General features: G+C 45.2%; 1 protein-coding gene across 2 annotated transcripts in view; it reads left to right on the top strand.

The window, feature by feature from the left end:
• Positions 1-23,394, top strand: part of LOC106600995 (C-type mannose receptor 2) — a 48,719-nt gene extending 25,325 nt beyond the window's left edge. The window contains exons 13-29 of one of the 2 annotated variants that reach the window (XM_014192828.2): positions 1,373-1,518; positions 3,630-3,726; positions 5,619-5,748; positions 10,077-10,109; positions 10,220-10,386; positions 10,729-10,897; positions 10,996-11,138; positions 11,389-11,503; positions 11,799-11,965; positions 12,187-12,295; positions 12,515-12,753; positions 12,988-13,153; positions 13,408-13,557; positions 17,497-17,616; positions 17,929-18,108; positions 18,277-18,300; positions 18,460-23,394. In XM_014192828.2, coding sequence (XP_014048303.1) covers positions 1,373-1,518; positions 3,630-3,726; positions 5,619-5,748; positions 10,077-10,109; positions 10,220-10,386; positions 10,729-10,897; positions 10,996-11,138; positions 11,389-11,503; positions 11,799-11,965; positions 12,187-12,295; positions 12,515-12,753; positions 12,988-13,153; positions 13,408-13,557; positions 17,497-17,616; positions 17,929-18,108; positions 18,277-18,300; positions 18,460-18,680 — 2,376 coding nt within the window. In that variant the 3' untranslated portion in view covers positions 18,681-23,394. Of the gene's footprint in view, positions 1-1,372; positions 1,519-3,629; positions 3,727-5,618; positions 5,749-10,076; positions 10,110-10,219; positions 10,387-10,728; positions 10,898-10,995; positions 11,139-11,388; positions 11,504-11,798; positions 11,966-12,186; positions 12,296-12,514; positions 12,754-12,987; positions 13,154-13,404; positions 13,558-17,496; positions 17,617-17,928; positions 18,109-18,276; positions 18,301-18,459 lie in introns of both variants that reach the window. The other variant, XM_014192827.2, reaches the window with a different exon arrangement.
• The last annotated feature ends 1,993 nt before the right edge of the window (positions 23,395-25,387 follow it).

Genomic DNA, 25,387 nt, shown 5'->3' with positions numbered 1-25,387 from the left:
TAAACTCAGCAATTAAGAAACGGCCCTTTTTCAGGACCCTGTCTTTCAAAGATAATTCGTAAAAATCCAAATAACTTCACAGATCTTCATTGTAAGGGTTTAAACACTGTTTCCCATGCTTGTTCAATGAACCATAAACAATTAATGAATATGCACCTGTGGAACGGTCGTTAAGACACTAACAGCTTATAGACGGTAGGCAATTAAGGTCACAGTTATGAAAACTTAGGACACTAAAGAGGCCTTTCTACTGACTCTGGAAAACACCAAAAGAAAGATGCCCAGGGTCCCTGCTCATCTGCGTGAATGTGCCTTTGGCATGCTGCAAGGAGGCATGAGGACTGCAGATGTGGCCAGGGAAATAAATTGCAATGTCCGTACTGTTAGACGCCTAAGACAGCGCTACAGGGAGACAGGACGGACAGCTGATCGTGCTTGCAGTGGCAGGCCACGTGTAACAACACCTGCACAGGATCGGTACAGCCAAACATCACACCTGCGGGACAGGTACAGGATGGCAACAACTGCCCGAATTACACCAGGAACGCACAATCCCTCCATCAGTGCTCAGACTGTCCGCAATAGGCTGAGAGAGGCTAGACTGAGGGTTTGTAGGCCTGTTGTAAGGCAGGTCCTCACCAGACATCACCGGCAACAACGTTGCCTATGGGCACAAACCCACCGTCGCTGGACCAGACAGGACTGGCAAAAAGTGCTCTTCACTGATGAGTCGCAGTTTTGTCTCACCAGGGGTGATGGTCGGATTCACGTTTTTATCGTCGAAGGAATGAGCGTTACCCCGTGCCCTGTACTCTGGAGCGGGATGGATTTGGAGGTGGAGAGTCCGTCATGGTCTGGGGCGGTGTGTCACAGCGTCATTGGACTGAGCTTGTTGTCATTACAGGCAATCTCAACGCTGTGACCCCCCCTTTGTTCAGGGACACATTATTCCATTTCTGTTAATCACATGTCTGTGGAACTTGTTCAGTTTTTGTCTCAGTTGTTGAATCTTGTTATGTTCATACAAATATTTACACATGTTAAGTTTGCTGAAAATAAACACAGTTGACAGTGAGAGGAAGTCTCTTTTTTGCTGAGTTTATTACTACACATATATTTTTTAGCATATGTATTAGTTTAGTCAATATAGATACCATTTATTTGCCACTAACGCCTCTGTGTGTGTGTGTGTGTGTGCGTGCGTGCGTGCGTGCGTGCGTGTGTGTGTGTGTGTGTGTGTGTGTGTGTGTGTGTGTGTGCCTGCCTGTCTGCACTGTGTGCCTGCATATGTGTGTGGGTATGTGTGTGTGTATGCGCCTGCCTGCCTGTCTGCCTGCATGCCTGCATTTGTGTGTGTGTGTGTGTGTCCCAGGTGTTTGACTTGGCCCAGATGGACCAGAAGCTGAGCTGGCTGCAGGCCCACCTAGCCTGTCAGAGACACCATGGAGCCAACCTGCTGAGTGTCAGTGGCCCAGAGGAGGAGCACTTCATACTGCAGATACTACACGAAGCCTTTGGGTGGGTGGGTGGACACTCCACCTTGATCATGCGTGGGTTGTATGAATGGGTCTCTGTTACAGGGCCTAGACTGGATGGAGGGAGAACGTGGTTCTTATTGGAAAAGGGGATGCGTTTGTAATTTAAAGAGGGAATGTGGTGGTAATGATGAGGATGATAATAATAAATGTATATAATAATAATTTTTGGGGGTGCTTATATTTGTCCTGTTACACACAGTGTGTAATGGAAATGAATTTTTTGCATGTCCCAACTCCCCCTGAGATACCCGCAGGGAGTGGGGTCACGGCCAGGGTCGCCATTGTACATCATCTCTGGAGCAATTAGGGTTCAGTGCCTGGCTCAAGGGCACAGTGACGGATTATACACTGCTCAAAAAAATAAAGGGAACACTTAAACAACACATCCTAGATCTGAATGAAAGAAATAATCTTATTAAATACTTTTTTCTTTACATAGTTGAATGTGCTGACAACAAAATCACACAAAAATAATCAATGGAAATCCAATTTATCAACCCATGGAGGTCTGGATTTGGAGTACCACTCAAAATTAAAGTGGAAAACCACACTACAGGCTGATCCAACTTTGATGTAAGGTCCTTAAAACAAGTCAAAATGAGTCTCAGTAGTGTGTGTGGCCTCCACGTGCCTGTATGACCTCCCTACAACGCCTGGGCATGCTCCTGATGAGGTGGCGGATGGTCTCCTGAGAGATCTCCTCCCAGACCTGGACTAAAGCATCCGCCAACTCCTGGACAGTCTGTGGTGGAACGTGGCGTTGGTGGATGGAGCGAGACATGATGTCCCAGATGTGCTCAATTGGATTCAGGTCTGGGGAACGGGCGGGCCAGTCCATAGCATCAATGCCTTCCTCTTGCAGGAACTGCTGACACACTCCAGCCACATGAGGTCTAGCATTGTCTTGCATTAGGAGGAACCCAGGGCCAACCGCACCAGCATATGGTCTCACAAGGGGTCTGAGGATCTCATCTCGGTACCTAATGGCAGTCAGGCTACCTCTGGCGAGCACATGGAGGGCTGTGCGGCCCCCCAAAGAAATGCCACCCCATACCATGACTGACCCACCGCCAAACCGGTCATGCTGGAGGATGTTGCAGGCAGCAGAACGCTCTCCATGGCGTCTCCAGACTCTGTCACGTCTGTCACATGTGCTCAGTGTGAACCTGCTTTCATTTGTGAAGAGCACAGAGTGCCAGTGGCGAATTTGCCAATCTTGGTGTTCTCTGGCAAATGCCAAACGTCCTGCACGGTGTTGGGCTGTAAGCACAACCCCCACCTGGGACGTCGGGCCCTCATACCACCCTCATGGAGTCTGTTTCTGACCGTTTGAGCAGACACATGCACATTTGTGGCCTGCTGGAGGTCATTTTGCAGGGCTCTGGCAGTGCTCCTCCTGCTCCTCCTTGCACAAAGGTGGAGGTAGCGGTCCTGCTGCTGGGTTGTTTCCCTCCTACGGCCTCCTGCACGTCTCCTGATGTACTGGCCTGTCTCCTGGTAGCGCCTCCATGCTCTGGACACTACGCTGACAGACACAGCAAACCTTCTTGCCACAGCTCGCATTGATGTGCCATCCTGGATGAGCTGCACTACCTGAGCCACTTGTGTGGGTTGTAGACTCCGTCTCATGCTACCACTAGAGTGAAAGCACCGCCAGCATTCAAAAGTGACCAAAACATCAGCCAGGAAGCATAGGAACTGAGAAGTGGTCTGTGGTCTCCACCTGCAGAACCACTCCTTTATTGGGGGTGTCTTGCTAATTGCCTATAATTTCCACCTATTGTCTATTCCATTTGCACAACAGCATGTGAAATTTATTGTCAATCAGTGTTGCTTCCTAAGTGGACAGTTTGATTTCACAGAAGTGTGATTGACTTGGAGTTACATTGTGTTGTTTAAGTGTTCCCTTTATTTTTTTGAGCAGTATATATGTTTTATGGTGATGACTATGATGCTGATGATGATAGTAATGATGATGATGCTGCTGTTGACGATGATAATGACAATAACGATAATGATGCTGACATCCCTGCTGCTGATGCTGATGCCGACGACGCTGATGCTGATGCTGCTGCTGATGATGGTCCACAGGGAGTTAGAGGACCATGAGCAGCACTGGTTCTGGATCGGGCTGAACCGCAGGAACCCCATGGACAACGGTAGCTGGAAGTGGAGCGATGGACTGGCCGTGAGTCACAGCATCACCAACCAGCCACAGCATTACATCACAGCATGTCTATGGACCTAATTCGAGCAGCCAAACCACAGCACTATCTATTATTGACCCAGCTTAACACAGCGACCTTGATTTACTGATAGCTACTGCCCAGCTGCAACAACATACAGCCTCTTGCACCATATATGTGTACCTCAAAGCTTATATATATACAGTGCTGTGAAAAAGTATTTGCCCCCTTCCTGATTTCTTATTCTTTTGCACATTTGTCACACTTAAATGTTTCAGATCAAACAAATGTTAATATTACACAAAGATAACCCAAGTAAACACAAAATGCAGTTTTTAAGTGATGATTTTATTTATTAAGGTAAAAAAGCTATCTGAACCTTCATGGCCCTATGTGACAAAGTAATTGCCCCCCCCTTGTTAAATCATGAATTTACTGTGGTTAATCACATTTTTTGGAAAACTGAGTTCAATTTCACTAGCCACACCCAGGCCTGATTACTGCCAGACCTGTTGAATCAAGAAATCACTTAAATACAACTTGTCTGACAAAGTGAAGTAGGCCAAAAGATCTCAAAAAGCAAGACATCATGCCGCGATCCAAAGAAATTCAGGAACAGATGAGAAACAAAGTAATTGACATCTATCAGTCTGGAAAGGGTTACAACGCCATTTCTAAAGCTTTGGGACTCCAGCGAACCATGGTGAGAGCCATTATCCACAAATGGAGAAAGTTTGGAACAGTGGTGAACCTTCCCAGGAGTGGCCGGCCTACCAAAATTACCCCAAGAGCGCAGCGACGACTCATCCAAGAGGTCACAAAAGAACCCACAACAACATCTAAAGAACTGCAGGCCTCACTTGCCTCAGTTAAGGTCAGTGTTCATGACTCAACCATAAGAAAGAGACTGGGCAAAAATGGCATCCGTGGCAGAGTTCCAAGGCGAAAACCACTGCTGACCAAAAATAACATAAAGGCTCATCTCACTTTTGGCAAAAAAAACATCTTGATCATCCCCAAGACTTTTGGGAAAATATTCTGTGGACTGATGTGACAAAAGTTGAACTTTTTGGAAGGTGTGCGTCCCGTTACATCTGGCGTAAAAGTAACACAGCATTTCAGAAAAAGAACATCATACCAACAGTCAAATATGGTGGTGGTAGTGTGATGGTCTGGGGCTGCTTTGCTGCTTCAGGACCTGGATGACTTGCTGTGATTGATGGAACCAAGAATTCTGCTCTCTACCAAAACATCCTGAAGGAGAATGTCCGGCCATCAGTTCGTGACCTCAAGCTGAAGCGCACTTGGGTTCTGCAACAGGACAATGATCCAAAACAAACCAGCAAGTCCACATCTGAATGGCTTAAAAAAAACAAAATGAAGGTTTTGGAGTGGCCTAGTCAAAGTCCGGACTTGAATCCGATTGAGATGCTGTGGCGTGACCTTAAAAAGGTGGTTCATGCTCGAAAACCCTTCAATGCTGCTGAATTAAAACAATTCTGCAAAGAAGAGTGATCCAAAATTCCTCCACGGCGATGTGAAAGACTCATTGCCAGTTATCGCAAACGCTCGATTGCAGTTGTTACTGCTGAGGGAGGCACAACCAGTTATTAGGTTTAGGGGGAAATTACTTTGTCACATAGGGCCATGAAGGTTCAGATAGCTTTTTTCCCTTAATAAATAAAATCCTCACTTAACTGCATTTTCTGTTTACTTGGGTTATCTTTGTGTAATATTAAAATGTGTTTGATGATCTGAAACATTTACGTGTGACAAATGTGCAAAAAAAAAAAGAAATCAGGAAGGGGGCAAATACTTTTTCACAGCACTGTAGCTACCTACTTGTTAAGCTATTTTTGTAAAGTCCTCTAACCCATCTTCCTCTGCATGTCAGTATACGTACCAGAACTTTGGGCGTTACTACTACAATACCAATCAGTGTGCAGCAGTAGACCTGGGCACCATGACCTGGCTGGCCATGCACTGTGACTCTCAACTGGACTGGATCTGCAAGATCCCCAAAGGTAACAGCAAGACAACGGAACCACACATAGACACAGATACAGTCAAAAAGCAGTGCTACTGCTGTATACAGACATAATAGAGACACACTGACACAAGGGGCCCTTGTTATTGCCTGAAAGCTTTCATTTTGAATACTCAAGTCTGTGTTATGTAGTGCTGAGCGATTAACCAACATGTTTTTTTTCTCTCGGTTATTAAATAACAAATTTCCGATGTCGTTTCAGTTACTTGATTTCCATTTAGTGTTTTTTTGGGGGGGGGGTGCTAATGTGCTATTTCTCTAGAGAGAAATCAAATAATTCAGGAGAGAAATCCAGTCAATAACTATGTGGGATGTTGAAGGGAGTTGTAGTTTTCATTAAGCAAATATGTGACCGCCGGGCTCGATTCGCTCTTATGTAGCAAAATTTGAAATTGTGTTTTTTACATTGCATAAAAGTAGACTCGGAGCTAGAACATTTTAGATCATACACTACAGTCAGTGCTTCATTTGTAACTCGGGAGGTGCTGGAACAAAAAAGGGAGCGCGAGAGGGGGTTGGAGGAGTTCTGAGGTACCGGAACGCATGAGAAAAAAAATCACCTTTACAATAAAGCATTTCATGCATATCATCGCATTTGCGTAGTGACATAGAGCAGTAGAGTAGAGGCACTTACAGAAGTTGCACACATTGGGGACATTTTCTGTAGCCTAGGCTCCGGGAAGAATGTGGCCTTTTATAAACGCTTTTCATGCAATTCTAAGTAATTTGACATGACTGAAGACTTTGGCAGAATATTTTTAATACAGCACAAATGAGAATCTGAGATCAATAAAAACGAACTAGGCCTAGGTGTGTGGAGACGCATGTTGTAGGCTACAATATGAGGAAGAAATTATAGTCCTAAATATACTTTCCAGTTTCACTGACTCACCCAATGACATGCAGCTCACTTGCTGGTGATGGCTGATGCGCTCGTGCCAAAAGCCTATCTCTCGCTTGTTTTACTTTGTAAAACAATATTTGGAAGTTGAACAAGTAAATTCAGCAAAAAAGAAACGTCCTCTCACTGTCAACTGCGTTTATTTTCAACAAACTTAACATGTGTAAATATTTGTATGAACACAACAAGACTCAACAACTGAGACAAACTGAACAAGTTCCACAGACATGTGACTAAGAGAAATTGAATAATGTGTCCCTGAACAAAGGGGGGGTCAAAATCAAAAGTAACAGTCAGTATCTGGTGTGGCCACCATCTGCATTAAGTACTGCAGTGCATCTCCTCCTCATGGACTGCGCCAGATTTGCCAGTTCTTGCTGTGAGATGTTACCCCACTCTTCCACCAAGGCACCTGCAAGTTCCCGGACATTTCTGGGGGGAATGGCCCTAGCCCTCACCCTCCGATCCAACAGGTCCCAGACGTGCTCAATGGGATTGAAATCCGGGCTCTTCACTGGCCATGGCAGAACACTGACATTCCTGTCTTGCAGGAAATCACGCACAGAACGAGCAGTATGGCTGGTGGCATTGTCATGCTGGAGAGTCATGTCAGGATGAGTCTGCAGGAAGGGTACCACATGAGGGAGGAGGATGTCTTCCCTGTAACGCACAGCGTTGAGATTGCCTGCAATGACAACAAGCTCAGTCCGATGATGCTGTGACACACCGCCCCAGACCATGATGGACTCTCCACCTCCAAATCAATCCCGCTCCAGAGTACAGGCCTCGGTGTAATGCTCATTCCTTCGATGATAAACGCGAATCCGACCATCACCCCTGGTGAGACAAAACCGCGACTCGTCATTGAAGAGCACTTTTTGCCAGTCCTGTCTGGTCCAGCAACGGTGGGTTTGTGCCCATAGGCGACGTTGTTGCAGGTGATATCTGGTGAGGACCTGCCTTACAACCGGCCTACAAGCCCTCAGTCCAGCCTCTCTCAGCCTATTGCGGACAGTCTGAGCACTGATGGAGGGATTGTGTGTTCCTGGTGTAACTCGGGCAGTTGTTGTTGCCATCCTGTACCTGTCCCGCAGGTGTGATGTTCGGCTGTACCGATCCAGTGCAGGTGTTGTTATACGTGGCCTGCCACTGCGAGGACGATCAGCTGTCCGTCCTGTCTCCTTGTAGCGCTGTCTTTGACATCTCACAGTACGGACATTGCAATTTATTGCCCTGGCCACATCTGCAGTCCTCATGCCTCCTTGCAGCATGCCAAAGGCACATTCACACTGTAACGGTTGTTGTCGGGAATGGAGGACCAAAACGCAGCAGGAATGTGGATGCTCATCTTGTATTTATTTTCAACCAAGAGAACACCAAAATAACAAACAAAGAACTCACGAACAACAAAACAGTCTTGTCATGCTCACACACACAAAACAAGAAACAATTTCCCACAACACTAAACCAAACAATTACCCATATATAGGACTCTCAATCAGAGGCAACGAGAAGGCACCTGCCTCCAATTGAGAGTCCAACCCCCATTAACCTAAACATAGAAATACAACAAACCAGAAAGAACATAGACCAAAACCCAGAAATAATAAATCAAACACCCTACTACATACACCACCACCCCGAACCACATAAACAAAATACCCTCTGCCACGTCCTGACCAAACTACAATAACAAATAACCCTTATTACTGGTCAGGACGTGACACACACAGATGAGCAGGGACCCTGGGCATCTTTCTTTTGGTATTTTTCAGAGTCCGTAGAAAGGCCTCTTTAGTGTCCTACGTTTTCATAACTGTGACCTTAATTGCCTACCGTCTGTAAGCTGTTAGTGTCTTAACGACCGTTCCACAGGTGCATATTCATTCATTGTTTATGGTTCATTGAACAAGCATGGGAAACAGTGTTTAAACCCTTGACAATGAAGATCTGTGAAGTTATTTGGATTTTTACGAATTATCTTTGAAAGACAGAGTTAGTAGCTTACAGCATAGAGTCTTCTCCTTACAGTAGGAGCCATTTGCTTTCCAACCTCTGTTTTCCCTCAATTGTAAATGAAATATAGCTAAAGGACTGTATTGACGCGCGGCAAACGCCTAGTTTCCAGAAACACGTTGTTGTGGAAATTCTTACACAGGGACTCGAACTCAATCTTAAATGATTCAATGTTTATTGTCAGCGCGCTGGAGAGGTTCCAACAAACTTAATGCACCATAGTGAACGTCTGTCAGGAGCTCTGCTGGGGCAGTCCCAGCAGTTGTCTTATCTACAGCTGTACAGAGTTATATTTGCATGATTTAGCATAATTCATTAATCATGACCATTTTGTTTCATTCATGTGACCGACCAAGGCTTCTTCTCTCTAAGCTGAGACCTTGAAACTGAGATATCTTTCGTTCTCAAAACAAAGGCCTGGGCGTACTGCCAAATTGCAGATACTGATAGTGAGGATTCGTTCAGTCAGTCACTTGCATGAACACAGAAATTGGTTTATAGAGAACCACAAACATAAAACATAGAATTGGTAGATAGAAAATAAGATGTATAACATTTCCATTAAAGTCACATATTAATTTTTTTTAATCTTTATTTAACTAGGCAAGTCAGTTAAGAACAAATTCTTATTTTCAATGACAGCCCAGGAACAGTGGGTTAACTGCCTTTTTCAGGGACAGAACGACAGATTTTTACCTTGTCAGCTCGGGGATTCGATCTTGCAACCTTCCGGTTACTAATCTGACGCTCTAATCACTAGGATACCTGCCACCCCGAGGTACAGGCCTCGGCGTAACGCTCATTCCTACGACGAGAAACACGAATCCGACCATCACCCCTGGTTTTGTCTCGTCAGTGAAGAGCACTTTTTGCCAGTCCTGTCTGGTCCATCGACGGTGGGTTTGTGCCCATAAGCGACGTAGGCGACATATTCAACCAAGTTCAGCGTAAAACACGTGGTAATTAACTACAATGACCATAATCCATTTCGGCAGTTTTTTTCCGGCTCGGACAGAGACGGGGTCAGAGAGGAAGAGGCAAAGCGAGAGGTTTCACTCTCCCCCAAATCGGTCCAAAATAAGCCCAATGTGTTTCTATGGGCTTATTTTACACCTAAACTTGTTGCCTGCCATCCCGCCTTTGGGACAACAACTCCCATTATTAGGGCGGAGACATGAGCATCCCGTCATAATATTCATATCTCTGGTACACTTTTACGCCTGCTACGTTAGGTAAGATATACACAGACTGTATAGACCTCATGAGAGAGGAGTCTACACAACACAACAATGAGGACAGAGACTCAAAAAGCACTAATCACTCAGCGGTAGTGTTATGCATTTGTTCTGAATGATGAATTCAGACCACTTTTTGTTTTGTGTTTTCAGGAAAAATTGATAAGGATCCAAACCCCACTGAAGGTCAGTTTATAAACCACCCTCCTCACTTTGTCGCTGTTATTTTTTATAGTCTTCCATCATAACCCACTAGCACCAACTTTACTTTCCCATCTTTCTCCTCATCCCCCCAGCCCCAACTTCAAGTGAGTGGGTGGGCTTCCAGGAGGCAGAGTATAAGTTCTTTGACCACCGGTCTACGTGGGACCAAGCCCAGAGGATCTGCTCCTGGTTCGATGCTTCTCTGGCTTCCATCCACTCTTCTGCAGAGGAGGTTTTCCTTGCCAACACACTGCACAAGGTACCACACACAAGCTTTAATGAAAACAGCTTCATCACCCTTCATAAAGTAACACATCCACTGCTGAGAAGGAGGCCTTCCTGGCTGACATAACCTTTATAACCTTTCATAGAAAAGTCATAACCCTTTTTATAACTACTTCATGTTCATGAAGAACGTGACAGAATTAAACATGCACATGGGCACTTTCATATCTCTACAAATGGTACCAACCACCACATGAATGGACATGGGCTGTTTTATCCAAGCCAATAGTCTATGCTGTACTGTACATCGCTGCATGTCACTGGAGGTCAAGTGTGTACGACTAGAGGTCATGTGTGTTTTCTCTCTTGCCTGCAGATGACCAAGGTAGAGGGGGACCACTGGTGGGTGGGGCTTCATACGTATGGGAACGATGGCCGTTTCCACTGGTCAGACCACTCTGTGCTCAACTATGTGTCCTGGGCTTTCGGCAGGCCACACCCACACAGCCGCGACCGCAAGTGTGTCCACATGTCAGTCAGCAAAGGTGAGGATTCTGGGATACTGTGCAGTTTGTCCTGTTAATAGCATATTTTGTGGTTTTTTTTAACAATATTTCATCTTTCATTCTAAAACGTTCTACAGCGGAGTGGGCAGATCAGAAATGCCACTCAGACCTGCCCTACATCTGTAAGAGAGTGAATGTCACAGGCACCATCCCACCCACACCCTCCACCCCCCTGCCCCCCGCGGGCTGCCCCGATGGCTGGAGCCCCTTCCTGCACAAGGTAGGGCTCCTGGGTTATGTCGTTTCTACTGTGCTGATAAAGATATGCCAGTTATATGAATGTGACATTTCTGTGTTCATTTTTTATTTGATCTTCCGTTTTAGCCTCTCAGTTGTTATCTGATCTCACATTAGATCTCAAACAGACCTCTGACCTGAGGTACTGGTTTCTCCTTGGTTATGTTACGTGTGAGAGCATGATGGTTCTTCCTGACCTGACCTCTGACCTTCCTGTTTGTGTGTGTGTGTAGTGTTATAAGGTGTTTGGTCATGAGGAGAGCCGGAGGGCCACATGGTCAGGAGCCAGGCTCATGTGTGAGTCACAGGGAGGAGCCTTGGCTGTGGTGCCCAATCACGTGGAGCAAGGTAGTTTTATACTCACTCACTCACACACGCACACACAAACAAACAAACACACGCACGGTTTCACATACACACAAGGGCAAACACACACATACACCATCAATAACATCAGTGGTTCCCTAACTGTCGGACGGTCTGTGGGTGGGGGGTGAAGAGAGGTAGGGAGAGGTGTCATGTCAGTTATTGCAGACCTTAGAGAGCTTTTTATAACTTGTCCAGTTCCCCAGTGATGAAAGGGGGGCATGATTGAAAAAGTTTGGGAAGCACTGAAGGACATCATGCATGCTGTCTCCCACAGCCTTTGTCACCACTCTGCTGTCCATCGTGAGTTTTGACCTGTGGGTGGGGTTGACATCTGACTCTAAAGGCCATTTCCAGTGGGCTCGTCCTGGACTCCTCAGCTACACCAACTGGGCCTCTGGAGAACCCCTGGACAACAGTGGACCACTCCACAACAAGACTCCGGTACATACCACCCTGGTCTAATCTTTTTCTGTATTAATCCAGTCTTTGGTGGCATCCCAAATGGCACCCTATTCCCTACATAGTGCACTACTTCAGAACTAGGGTACTAGTCAAAAGTAGTTCACCATATATGGAATATGGTGCCATTTGGGACGCATATTTGGTCCGTGGGTCCAGTCTTTGTCATGTCCATTGTTGATGACATCATTGTCACCTAACAGGGGAACTGTGTGGTGATGATCCATGGGAACCCAACAAAAAATACTGGCATGTGGGCATCCCGGGCCTGTGAGATGGAGAAACATGGCTACATCTGCCAGAAGAAACAAGGTACAGGACATGTCACAACTCCAAACAGCACAGCCACTCGCAATTCAACAGTGCATAACATAACTAACCAGTGAATTATGTAACAGACAAGCATTCCTGTGTGAATCTATTACATAGTACTGTACCTACTGAAACACATACCTGATAAATTAAACAGTTGTGTTTATATCAGTCAGCAGAAACAGTTTCCTTTATATACTGATATAACTGTCTCCTTAGACCCAGCTCTGCCCCCTGGCGCTGCCCTCCTCCCCTCCTCCCTGTCCGGGGCCCTGGACCTGGGTGGGGTGTCGTACCGCATAGTGAAGAAGCGCCTGGACTGGATGGGGGCGCTGCATGTGTGCGAGTCTCTGAACGGGACGTTGGTTTCAGTGAAAGACCCCTACCAACAGGCTTACCTCACCCTGCTGATGAACAGCCTACACCTCCCAGCATGGATAGGCCTTTACAACTATGAGGTGAGGCCCTGGACATAACAAGCTGGGAGGAGTTATGCACTTCTACGAGATCTTTTATTGGTTTGTTTTGATACAACAACATGGTAACATGTATGGTGAGATCACTGTATCACCACAAATCAATATTACATTGATATAATCAGATCTTCAAAGATTGATTTAACTAGATTGACCAATGAGGTAAGACTTGAGGTCAGAATATTCTGATGAATTCCTCCTCTGTTCCATTCTCAGGGGCGGAGCTTCAGCTGGTTGGGTGAGGAGGACCTGATTTACACTGCCTGGCGGGATGGGGAGCCTAATACACTGTCTGGATGTGGTCACATGACCACGGGGGGGCAGTGGACTGTGACCCCCTGTGACGCTAAACTGGACGCTGCCACCTGTCAGATTCATACAGGTGTGTGTGTGTGTCTGTGTGCATCCGTGTGTGTGTGTGCATGTTTGTGTGTGTGCCTTATCAATAGGGTAATACAGTATATGAACATGTGTGTAAGTTATATAGTGTGTGTGTAAGCCCTGTCCTGTCCTCTCTCTCTCTCTCTCTTTCTCTCTCTTTCTCTCTCTCTTTCTCTCTCTCTTTCTCTCTCTCTCTCTTTCTCTCTCTCTCTCTCTCTCTCTCTCTCTCTCTCTTTCTCTTTCTCTCTCCAGCAGAGGAGGCTGTGGTGCACAAGTGGAGTTTCCCAGGACAATGCCCTCACTCTCTGGGCGACTGGGCCTGGGTGCCTTTCAGAAACCACTGCTACTCCTTCAACCTGCAGAACCTCCGGCTGCAGACCGACGCCCACTCCTACTGCAGGAAGGGTAAGGAGGACACTCTGTCAACTGCCAATGTTCTGAGTCAGCCAGACACTCCTTAGTCTTTTTACATGCACATCGGCTGTTTCCCAAAGGGTACCCTATTCCCTATGTAGTACACTACTTTTGACCAGAGCCCTATAGAGTATAGGATGCCATTTTGGACGCACACCAGTGGATTCCACGACGCGGTTAGATTTTAGTAGCTAGGACCGCTAATTCTTGTCCTGGAATCCCGCTTAACTGACAGGTTAAAGTCTGCTTGAAAGAGCCGCTAACCTAGCTAAGTTGCTAGCCATCAAGCTAACAAAGTTAGTCCCAGATTAGTTTTCCAATGGAGGCCTCCTTGTCTGGAGAAGTAAATGAATGGTTCCAGCCCTGTAGGAGTTCTATCTACTACGCTTTGTTTTGGGACAAACCGGATCACTCAGAGTTCCAATGCGGCAATTGTTTGCTTGCCGTGGATTAAAGGCTTGAGGTGGCTTCCTTGATTACACAGGTCACCAGCCTACTTAAAAACTATGGAAAAGGCAGAGTGGAATGATTACGCCGATGGCTGGATGGCGTTCGCGCTTGTTGCATGCATCTCAGCCTTGTCGTTTGTCGTTATCCGACTGGCCGGTGTTGCCAGGAGTTCGTTCACCAGGGGAGCCATCTCCTGCCTCACTTTCCCCATCTGATAGCGGAGTCGAAGGAGCACAGCAAGAGGAGCATGGCAATCAACGATGGTCGCATGTCTTGAGCCGTGGAAGCCCGCAAAGCAGTCCTCCCACAAAACTCTCCCAACGAGAGGCCCGGAGCGAATTAAAAATAACAAATAGTTTCGCCGCCTGATCTCCTGCACCTTTGTTGCTGGGGGTACCTGTGTCTGCGGCCTCTGTGCCTACTCCTACTCCTCCCCCTACGATTTAGAAGTTGACATCGGCAACCTTCTGTCGGCAACCTACCAGGGTAGAATGAAATCATCAACATGTATTGATCACATCTTTACTAATGCTGCAGAAATGTGCTTGAAAGCAGTATTCAGATCCATCGGATGTAGTGATCACAATATAGTAGCCATATCTAGGAAAAACAAAGTTCCAAAGGCTGGGCCTAATATAGTGTAGGAGAGGTCATACAATAAGTTTTGTAGTGATTCTTATGTTGTTGATGTAAAGAATATTTGTTGTTCCATGGTGTGTAATGAGGAGCAAACAGACACAGCACTTGACACATTTATGAAATTGCTTATCCCAGTTTCCAATAAGCATGTACCCCTTAAGAAAATGAATGTAAAAACTGTTAAATCCCCGTGGATTGATGAGGATTTGAAAAATGGTATGGTTGAGAGGGATGAGGCAAAAGAAATGGCAAATAAGTCTGGCTGTACAACCAATTGGCAAATGTACTGTGAATTGAGAAATCATGTGACTAAACTGAATAAAAAGAAGAAGAAACTACACTATGAAACAAAGATAAATGACAAAGAATTATGCTAAATTGCTTTGGAGCAACTTCAAGGAAATTTTGGGAAAAAAGACAAACTCAGCTCCATCATTTATTGAATCAGATGGCTCATTCATCACAAAACCCACTGATATTGTCAACTACTTTAATGATTTTCTAATTGGCAAGATTAGCATGACATGCCAGCAACAAACGCTGACACTACACATCCAAGTATATCTGACCAAATTATGAAGTATGGAAGAGGTGAAAAAATATTGTTGTCTATCAATAATGACAAGCCACCAGGGTCTGATAACTTGGATGGAAAATGACTGAGGATGATAACGCTCGATATTGCCACTCCTATTTGCCATATCTTCAATTTAAGCCTACTAGAAAGTGTGTGCCCTCAGGCTTGGAGGGAAGCAAAAGTCATTCCGAAACCTAAGAATACTAAAGCCCCCTTTACTGGCTCAAATAGCCAACCAATCAGCCTTAGTAACGTTTTGGGAGAAAATGTGTTTGACCAGATACAATGCTATTTTACAGTAAACAAACTGACAACAGACTTTCAGCACGCTTATAGGGAAGGACATTCAACATGCACAGCACTTACACAAATGACTGATGATTGGCTGAGAGAAATTGATGATAAAAAGATTGTAGGGGCTGTTTTGCTGGACTTCAGTGTGGCTTTTGACATTATTGATCATAGCCTGCTGCTGAAAAAACATATGTGTTATGGCTTTACATCCCCTGCTATATTGTAGATAAAGAGTTACCTGTCTAACAGAACTTAGAGGGTGTTCTATAATGGAAGCCTCTCCAACATAATCCAGGTAGAATCAGGAATTCTCCAGGGTAGCTGTCTAGGCCACCTACTTTTTTCAATCTTTACTAACAACATGCCACTGGCTTTGAGTAAAGCCAGTGTGTGTGTATGTATACGGATGACTCAACACTATACACGTCAGCTACTACAGCGACTGAAATGACTGCAACACTTAACAAAAAGCTGCAGTTAGTTTCAGAATGGGTGGCAAGGAATAAGTTAGTCCTAAATGTAAAAAAACTAAAAGCATTGTATTTGGGACAAATCATTCACTAAGCCCTAAACCTCAACTAAATATTGTAATAAATAATGTGGAAATTGAGCAAGTTGAGGTCACGTAAGGCCAAGTAAGTTAAGAACAAATTCTTATTTACAATGACGGCCTACCCTGGCCAAACCCTAACCTGGACGACGCTGGGCCAATTGTGCGCGGCCCTATGGGACTCCCAATCACGGCCGGTTGTGATACAGCCTGGAATCGAACCAGGGTCTGTAGTGACACCTCTAGCACTGAGATGCAGTGCCTCAGACTGCTGCGCCACTCGGGAGCCCCAAGACACCCATGCACACCCATGCATAACCCACAAGACATAGAGGTCTCTTCGCATTCCCCAAGTCCAGAACAGTCAATGGGAGGTGCACAGTACTACAGAGCCATGACTACATGGAACTCTATTCCACATCAGGTAACTGATGCAAGCAGTAGAATCAGATTTTAAAAAACAGATCAAAAACAACTTATGGAACAGCGTGACTGTGAAGCAACACAAACATACACACAGACACATGCACATACACATACACACAGACATATGCACATAATTATCTATGCATAGTCACTTCACCCCTACCTACATGTACAAATTACCTTAACTAACCTGTACCCTCTCACACTGACTCAGTACCGGTATCCCCTTTATATAGCCTCGCTATTGTTATTTCATTGTGTTACTTTTTAACATTTTTTGCTTTAGTTTATTTGGGAAATATTTTCTTAACTCTTCTTGAACTGCACTGTTGGTTACGGGCTTGTAAGTAAGCCTACACTTGTTGTATTCGGCACGTGTGACAAATAAAGTTTGATTTTATGTGTACACACACATGATAACATATGCACTATACACACACACGTACCCTAGGATTTTCTGTTGGAGATATGTGGTAGTGGAGTAGGGGCCTGAGGGCACACACTTAGTGTGTTCTGAAATCTGTTATGACTGTATTATAATGTTTTTAAAATTGTATAACTGCCTTAATTTTGCCAGACCCCAGGAAGAGCAGCTAATGGGGATCCATAATAAATACAAACAGTCTCTCTATATAGCTAATGGAGATCCATAATACATACAAATACAAACAGTCTCTGTATGTGACACTTTACATGCACATTGTGACACTAAAAGAACACAGAGTGCATTACAGTTCTCTCCATTCAATCGCTGTTATCATGGAGAGAGCTTTCAGCGCTCAGCACTGACGTCAATGACCAAATACGTCAATAAGTCTAAATTAGTTGTGATTCATTGAGCTATTATTGAAATGCACTCGCTTTATTATCTCCTGATTTCCCGCTTTAATTTTCCCTTATCATCATCCCTCTTTTCATCCCCCCCTCTCTCTCTCTCTCTCTCTCTCTCTCTCTCTCCCCATCTCTCTCTATACCCCCCTCTCTCACCCCCCAGTGGGCGGCCAGCTGCTGTCGGTCCTGGATGAAACAGAGAATGGCTTTGTGTGGGAGCACATCCAGGGCTACCAGGAGCAGGCCCACGGAGCCTGGCTGGGTATGACCTTTAACTCCAAAGGTAAGGAACTCCTCAGGGTGTACACAGTGAAAAGTATACACAGACTGTTAAAAACATGTAAATATCATATACTGTAAGGTCATATAATCTAATGGGTACTGTAAGAAGAGTAATTTATCAGAGTAACATATACTATCCATATACTCATTCATATATTACATACATGATTTCTACACACTTTTTGCAATAGGGTATTCCAGGGCTATTTCAAGATATTCTTCAGACAGGCATGGCCATATTGTGTGAACATCTGTGTGTGTGTGTGTGTGTGTGTTTGTGTGTGTGTGTGTTATTCCTGGTGTTGTCCTGCAGGGGGCAGTCTGATGTGGTCTGAGAGTGCAGAGGTGAAGTTCACTAACTGGGAGGTGCAGGGCACCAACCTGAGCATGCTGTTTCCCAACACCTGCTTCTGGATCCAGAGCAACACAGGCCTTTGGAAACCAGGCTCCTGCAAGAACCGCACACACGGAGTCATCTGCAAACGGCCACGCAGTAAGGAAGGCCTCACCCTGTAGCGCAGACAAATAACACTATGGACAATGTCATACGTGTACACAGTGATAGCAAAGATGTATAACCACTTACAGTGCTTCATTTATAACTGCAAACAGCAATCTCTGAGCTGACAACACAACTCAAATGTTATCTTTTCCGTTGCAGGTGCTGAGGCTTTGGCGGTAGTCTGTAAGTATGGATAGGATATCTTATGTTGTTTCTTCAAGTCATGAGATTTGTTTAAATCTGTAATGCTAATCTGTAAAAAAGAAAATAGTTCCCTCTCTCCCGCTCTCACTCTTTCTCCCCTTCTTTCTCTCTCTCCCCCTCCCTCCCTGTTTGTCTCAGCTGAAGAGGACCACCTGCCCACTCTGATTGTGATCATGGTGACGGGCCTGGTGTTGGTGGTCCTCATCGTGGGCGTGATCTACCTGTACCGCCGGCACCAGGCAGGCTCCCGGGGATCTTACGAGGGGGCGCGCTACAGCCGCACCAACTCCAACCACTCCGAACAGGCCGAGAAGAACATCCTGGTGTCTGACATGGAGCTCAACGAGCAGCCGGAGTAGCACAGCCAACCAGGACTGGCCCCTCCCCCCCGGGGCAGGAGACACCTGGGAGTACCTAATACTGACTGACCCACTGTCTGACTGATACACGTTCTGCTTCTACATTTTATGTCCCTGTTCTGTTTGAAAAGATGTTGAAGACGCTGAAGCTCTTTGGTGTGTAGAGCGCAGCAGATGCCAATCAAATTCCATTTAAACAGTCATTCTCCAAAATGGTTAATAATATGCAAATTACAATATGAACTGCTTTTCTTAGTAGTATAGCAATAATGTTTCTAATGTCAGTTTCACATTTCATTTCAAACACTTCCTGTTTTTGGTCGCTATGTCTAAAAGGCAGATGACAAAAGCCAAAGACTAAGGCTTTGCACCAGTTCTTCCCTTGTCAGGAGACTCAGTATCATCCAAATATCAACACAACCTCCATCGAGACCATGACAGTATTTACCTGAGGTTAACTTCAGGTTTGTTTTGTATATTTCCTTTTGGTTTGTTTGTGTGTTTTCTGTCCAGTGCAGCTGTAGTGAATCTGTAGTGAATCCTCCTTCTAATTCTGGTTGTTGTGGTGAAGCTTTTGTTGTTGCCCGTCCCCTTCCCTCCCTCCCTTCTGTTCTAACTGACACGTCAGCAAAGACTGGTTGGAAAGCAATACTTACTTCAGTGTGGGAGAGAAGAGGGCAGTGATTTTAGAGTGACGATTTTAGAGTGATTTTAAAGAGTCCCTGGCCTGTTCACCACAACTGCACATACAGTAGGAGAGAAAGAGATTTGACGTTGATACAGACTGATACCGTCTTTTGTTGTCTTGGTACAGTGTGATGGGGTAGATAAGGGTATTATATCTCAGTATGTAACATTCTAGAGGGTTTTAGAGGGTTTGTTTTAGCACTTTCTACCACAATCGTGAGAAGAGCCAACATGTATTACTTAAAGTAACTGTCCAGTGTTTCCAGATTTCTATGAAATAGGACCTATAATTAATTACACTATGAGTGAAATAGTTTCCCTTCAAATCATTTTTAATTAGGTATGTTTAAAAGCAGCTTTTCTGTGTTGGAATGGTGTGGGTGTACCCCAACAACAGAATGGTGCGGGAGTATACCGGTCATTAAAAATATTCATGCAAGTAGACCGCTGATTGGCCAGCTCATCCTCCACAGGAGAATAAAATCATCCTCTATGAGGAAATAGCAAGCGTTTTGTAGACAGTCTGTTTGAGATACAGGTTCGAGGCTGTTTTTTTTCTCCAATTCATGCTTTGACCACAAATACGAATATAGTATAAGTCAACAACATTACTTGGTTATGAGTTAACAGAATATGAACTTTTAAAAGTGAGATTTTCACTAGACAGTTACTTTTTTTGTTGTGGTCTCATCGCTGCAACTCCCCAAAGGGCTCAGGGGGGGGCGAAGGTCGAGTCATGCGTCCTCCGATACATGACCCGCCAAACCACACCTTTCAACACCCACCCGCTAGCTGCACTGTTCAACTGATGACTGAAGTCAGCCTGCAGGCGCCCGGCCTGCCACAAGGAGTCGCTAGAGCTCGATGAGCCATGTAAAGCCCCCCGGCCAAACCCTCCCCTAACCCGGACAATGCTGGGCCAATTGTGCACCTCCCTATGGAACTCCCGGTCACGGTCAGTTGTGACACAGCCTGGTATTGCACCCAGGTTTGTAGTGACACCTCAAGCACTGCACTGCAGTGCCTTAGACCGCTGCGCCACTCGGGAGGCTCCTAGACAGTTACTTTAAGCAAAGGACAGTGCATTCACTCCTTTGTTGATGCATTATTACTAAGGTACTTTTCAATTGTTTTTGTTTTATTTCCTTCCTTTGGCTTTTGGATGGGTAACATGGTGTAAAGTAGGTGAACGTCAGTGTTAGTCTCATGACTGGTACGGATGGTTAGATTTCCCTTGTTAATGTCTGTGTTTGTTGGTGGTACGATTACACAGTGACCTGCAGCCATGGAAAACATAACCTATATATACAAAAGTATGTGGACACCCATTCAAATGAGTGGATTCAACTATTTCAGCCACACCCGTTGCTGACAGGTGTATAAAATCGAGCACACGGCCATGCAATCTCCATAGACAAACATTAGCAGTAGAATGGCCTTACTGGAAGAGCTCAGTGACTTTGGTGCCACCTTTCAAACTAGTCAGTTTGTCAAATTTCTGCCCTGCTAGAGCTGCCCCGGTCAACTGTAAGTGCTGTTATTGTGAAGTGGAATAGTCCAGGAGCAACAACGGCTCAGCCGCGAAGTGGTTGGCCGCACAAGCTCACAGAACGGGACCGCCGAGTGCTGAAATAAATTGTTTGTCCTTGGTTGTAACACTCACTCCTGAGTTCCAAACTGCCTCTGGAAGCAACGTCAGCATAAGAACTGTTCATCAGGAGCTTCATGAAATGGGTTTCCATGGCCGAGCAGCTCAATGCCAAGCGTAGGCTGGAGTGGTGTAAAGCTCGCCACCATTGGACTCTGGAGCAGTGGAAACGCATTCTCTGGAGTGATGAATCACACTTTACCATCTGGCAGTCCGACGGATGAATCTGGGCTTTGGAGGATGCCAGCAAAATGCTTCCTACCCGAATGCATAGTGCCAACTGTAAAGTTTGGTGGAGAAAGACTAATGGTCAGGGGCTGTTTTTCATGGTTCGGGCTAGGCCCCTTAGTTCCAGTGAAGGGAAATCTTAACGCTACAGTATACAATGATATTCTAGACGATTCTGTGCTTCCAACTTTGTGGCAACAGCTTGGGGAAGGCCCTTTCCTGTTTCAGCATGACAATGCCCCTGTGCACAAAGCGAGGTCCTGACCTCAACCTCATCAAACACTTTTGCGATGAATTGGAACGCCGACTGCGAGCCAGGCCTAATTGCCCAACATCAGTACCTGACCTCACTAATGCTTTTGTGGCTGGAAGCAAGTCCCCGCAGCAATGCTCCAACATCTAGTGGAAAGCCTTCACAGAAGAGTGGAGGCTGTTATAGCAACAACGGGGGGACCAACTCCATATTAATGCCCATTATTTTGGAACGAGATGTTCGATGAACAGATGTCCACATACTTTTGGTCATGTTGTGTAACTTAGGTCACCTGTAGGTCATTCACTTGAAAAGTGACACATCTGACATGAGTCAACATGTACAGTACCAGTCAAAAGTTTGGACACACCTACTCATTCCAGAGTTTTTCTTTGTTTTTACTATTTTCTACATTGTAGAATAATAGTGAAGACATCAAAACTATGAAATAACATACATGGAATCATGTAGTAACCAAAAAAGTGTTAAACAAATCAAAAAAATGTTTGCACACTCTTGGCATTCTCTCAACCAGCTTCACCTGGAATGCATTTCCAACAGTCTTGAAGGAGTTCCCACATGTGCTGAGCACTTGTGGGCTGCTTTTCCTTCACTCTGCTGTCCAACTCATCCCAAACCATCTTAATTGGGTTGAGGTCAAGTGATTGTGGAGGCCAGGTCATCCGATGCAGCACTCCACAGCACGGAGGTGTGTTGACCAACTGGACACTTTTTGGTTACTACATGATTGATGTCTTCACTATTATTATACAATGTAGAAAATAGTAAAATAAAAACTCTTGATTGAGTAGGTTAGTCCGAACTTTTGATTGGTACTGTATCTACAGCATTACAGTTCTGGATGTTGCAACAAACTTTTGTATGTGGTATGTACCCTCTATATCAATGCAAAATACAGCTAGGAAAACCAAATAACTAGTTTGAAAAGGGAAATGATCCACCACATAGTTCAAATATTTAGAAATAGAAAGATCAACTCATCCATCTTATTTCCCCTTGTCATGTCTTAACCTTATGTAGTACATTATTGGGAGGAGGAAAGTAAGGTTTCTAACAGGTCACAACTAGATTTAATGCAGGCAATCAACCAAAACCCGAACCTCTGGGTTCCCGTTTGAATAGGAGGCAAAGACAGATGTTTTCTTCCCCCTCATAACATTCTACAGTTCGCTCCTTCTCATGACCGGATTTATGTCCTGCTCCATGGAATGCTTTGGAGAAGTTTTAGATAGAAACTCTTGGTGGGACAGTGAGCCACGCTTCAAAACCAGCTCTTTTCTGCTCTGTAAATCGGACGAATCTGGCTGAGGAGAGAGAGGGGGAGGGAGGATGGAAGGAGACGAAGGGGTGAGGGGGATCGTGTGTGTGTTATCGTCTCCAACTGTGGAATGTTGAGTCGGCAAGAAGAGCTCAGTGGCAGGTCTGGAACCGATCAGAGCAGAAGAGCTCAGGGCCGAAAGAGAAGGGTGAGAAAATTGGAGAAAAGGGGAAAAAAATAATGGAGGGAGAGAGAGACTGACAGGCAGGCAGGTATGGGGAAAGAATGGCGCAGGGAGGGAGGAGTGGAGATGAGAGAAGAGAAGGGAAATGTCCTAGGTTCACCCTGCCTCCTAGTGGAGGATTGCTGTAGCACCCTGCTTCCAAATGACTGCCCAACTGGTTGTAATGGATTTGAGCTGCCTACAAGTTGGAGTTGCCTACAAAGTGATGATGTGAGTCTGGCCCTGATTTCCTACCCTATCTGGGACTGACTATGTGACTGTGGTGGGCTTTTTACATTTCAGTCCCTGTGAAGAAAGGTTCAAATAAGCACCTGTTTTGATTTTTAAAATATTTGTTGTTTTTATATGAAATGAATAAAATATATGTTGGCTAAATGACTGTCAATAGAATTATTTAATAAATTGTTGGTACTTTAGTTACACCATTATATGCACGTCATTGTGGGGGGACGAGATGTTTACTGTTGCCTTGTTAAATCATGACTGAACTAGTACGATAAATAGTTGTGATGTTGAAGAACCCCCACCAGAGGGCAGGTCTTGCTCACAGTAACACCTTGACTGTGTTAAAATTAGTACCTCACTTTCCTGGTCTGATGCATCATATTCTCTCTCTCTCTATCTCTGTCTCTCTGTCTCTCCACCCCATACATATCTGTTTATGTGTCCTTGAATATCTGCAGCTGTGTCTCCATCCAGTCTGTTCAGACTCTTAGTTCAGGCTGTGATCCTGATCTGCCACACCTCATTGGAGGAGAATGAAACGAGAGCCTCTACCTTTGCTCTGGCAGGGACTCCTCTCTGTCTGGCTTGGCAGGCACCAATAGCTTGTCTATGTGCGGCCTGCCTGTTGCAGCTGATCTGGCAGCGAGGCATTGTGACTGGCTGCCCCTAGCTGTAGCTGGAGGACTAATGTGCTGTGAGCCATTTTAATGAGTTCAACTGGAGCCCTTTAAGACTGAGACAATCAGTGTGTCAGACTGGGTGTGCCAGCCAAGCGGACATGAGGTCCGACGGCTCTATCCACTGGCCAGGGGTACACTGTATGGCAAATTATTTGACCTAGGTGTCTGTCCAGGGGGTTGTTCCATGGAACAATGGACCAGAGGTGTAGTGATTAGGCAGAACACTTGGATTAATATAGGTATTTAGGCAGATTGTTTGTGCCCTAATCAAGCGAGAGACCTCTCCGTCTGTGTAGGGAGGGAATCACTCATCCCAAATCAAACAGAGGAAATTGTTTCTCTTGCAGGGGAGAGAAAACTAAATGTCTGTGTCATTATCTCACTTAGACTGCCTGTCGAAACTCCTGCCTAAATATTTTACGCTGTTAGTGGTACTGATGTAAGAACCATAATGCAGAAAATAGCATTTGTGTATTTTAAGTTATTACAGTATTATTATTTATGTGAATATTTGTACATTTGTTCATATTTAGAATATTGATATCTATTTGGATCATTCCATTATGGATATTTGTATATAAATCCCCCTTTGTATAGGCTAGCACAGACTGGAATATGTTCCGGGATTCTTCCGATGGCATTGAGGAGTACACCATATCAGTCACTGCCTTTATCAATAAGTGCATCGAGGATGTCGTCCCCACAGTGACTGTACGTACATACCCCAACCAGAAGCCATGGATTACAGGCAACATTCGCACTGAGCTAAAGGAGTGGGACTCTGACGCGGAAGCTTATAAGAAATCCAGCTATGCCCTCCGACGAACCATCAAACAGGCAACGTGTCTATACAGGTCTAAGATCGAATTGTACTACACTGGCTCCGACGCTTGTCAGATGTGGCAGGGCTTGCATACTATTACAGACTACAAAGGGAAGCACAGCCGAGAGCTGCCCAGTTACATGAGCCTACTAGACGAGCTAAATAACTTCTATGCTCGCTTCGAAGCAAGTAACACTGAAACATGAATGAGAGCATCAGCTGTTCCAGACGACTGTGTGATTACGCTCTCCGCAGCCAATGTAAGACCTTTAAACAGGTCAACATTCACAAGGCAGCAGGGCCAGACGGATTACCATGACGTGTACTCCGAGCATGCGCTGACCAACTGGCAAGTGTCTTCACTGACATTTTCAACCTCTCCCTGTCTGAGTCTGTAATACCAACATGTTTCAAGCAGACCACCATAGTCCCTGTGCCCAAGAACTCTAAGGTAACCTGCCTAAATGACTACCGACCCGAAGCACTCACATCTGTAGCCATGAAATGCTTTGAAAGGCTGATCATGGCTCACATCAACACCATTATCCCAGAAACCCTAGACCCACTCCAATTTGCATACCGCACCAACAGATCCACAGATGATGCAATCTCTATTGCACTCCACACTGCCCTTTCACAC

The sequence above is a fragment of the Salmo salar genome, chromosome ssa03 (assembly GCF_905237065.1).
Source record: "Salmo salar chromosome ssa03, Ssal_v3.1, whole genome shotgun sequence".
NCBI classification, from domain to species: Eukaryota; Metazoa; Chordata; class Actinopteri; order Salmoniformes; family Salmonidae; genus Salmo; species Salmo salar.
The sequence above is the reverse complement of the archived record's forward strand: the minus strand, read 5'-3'. Positions and strand labels throughout refer to the sequence as shown.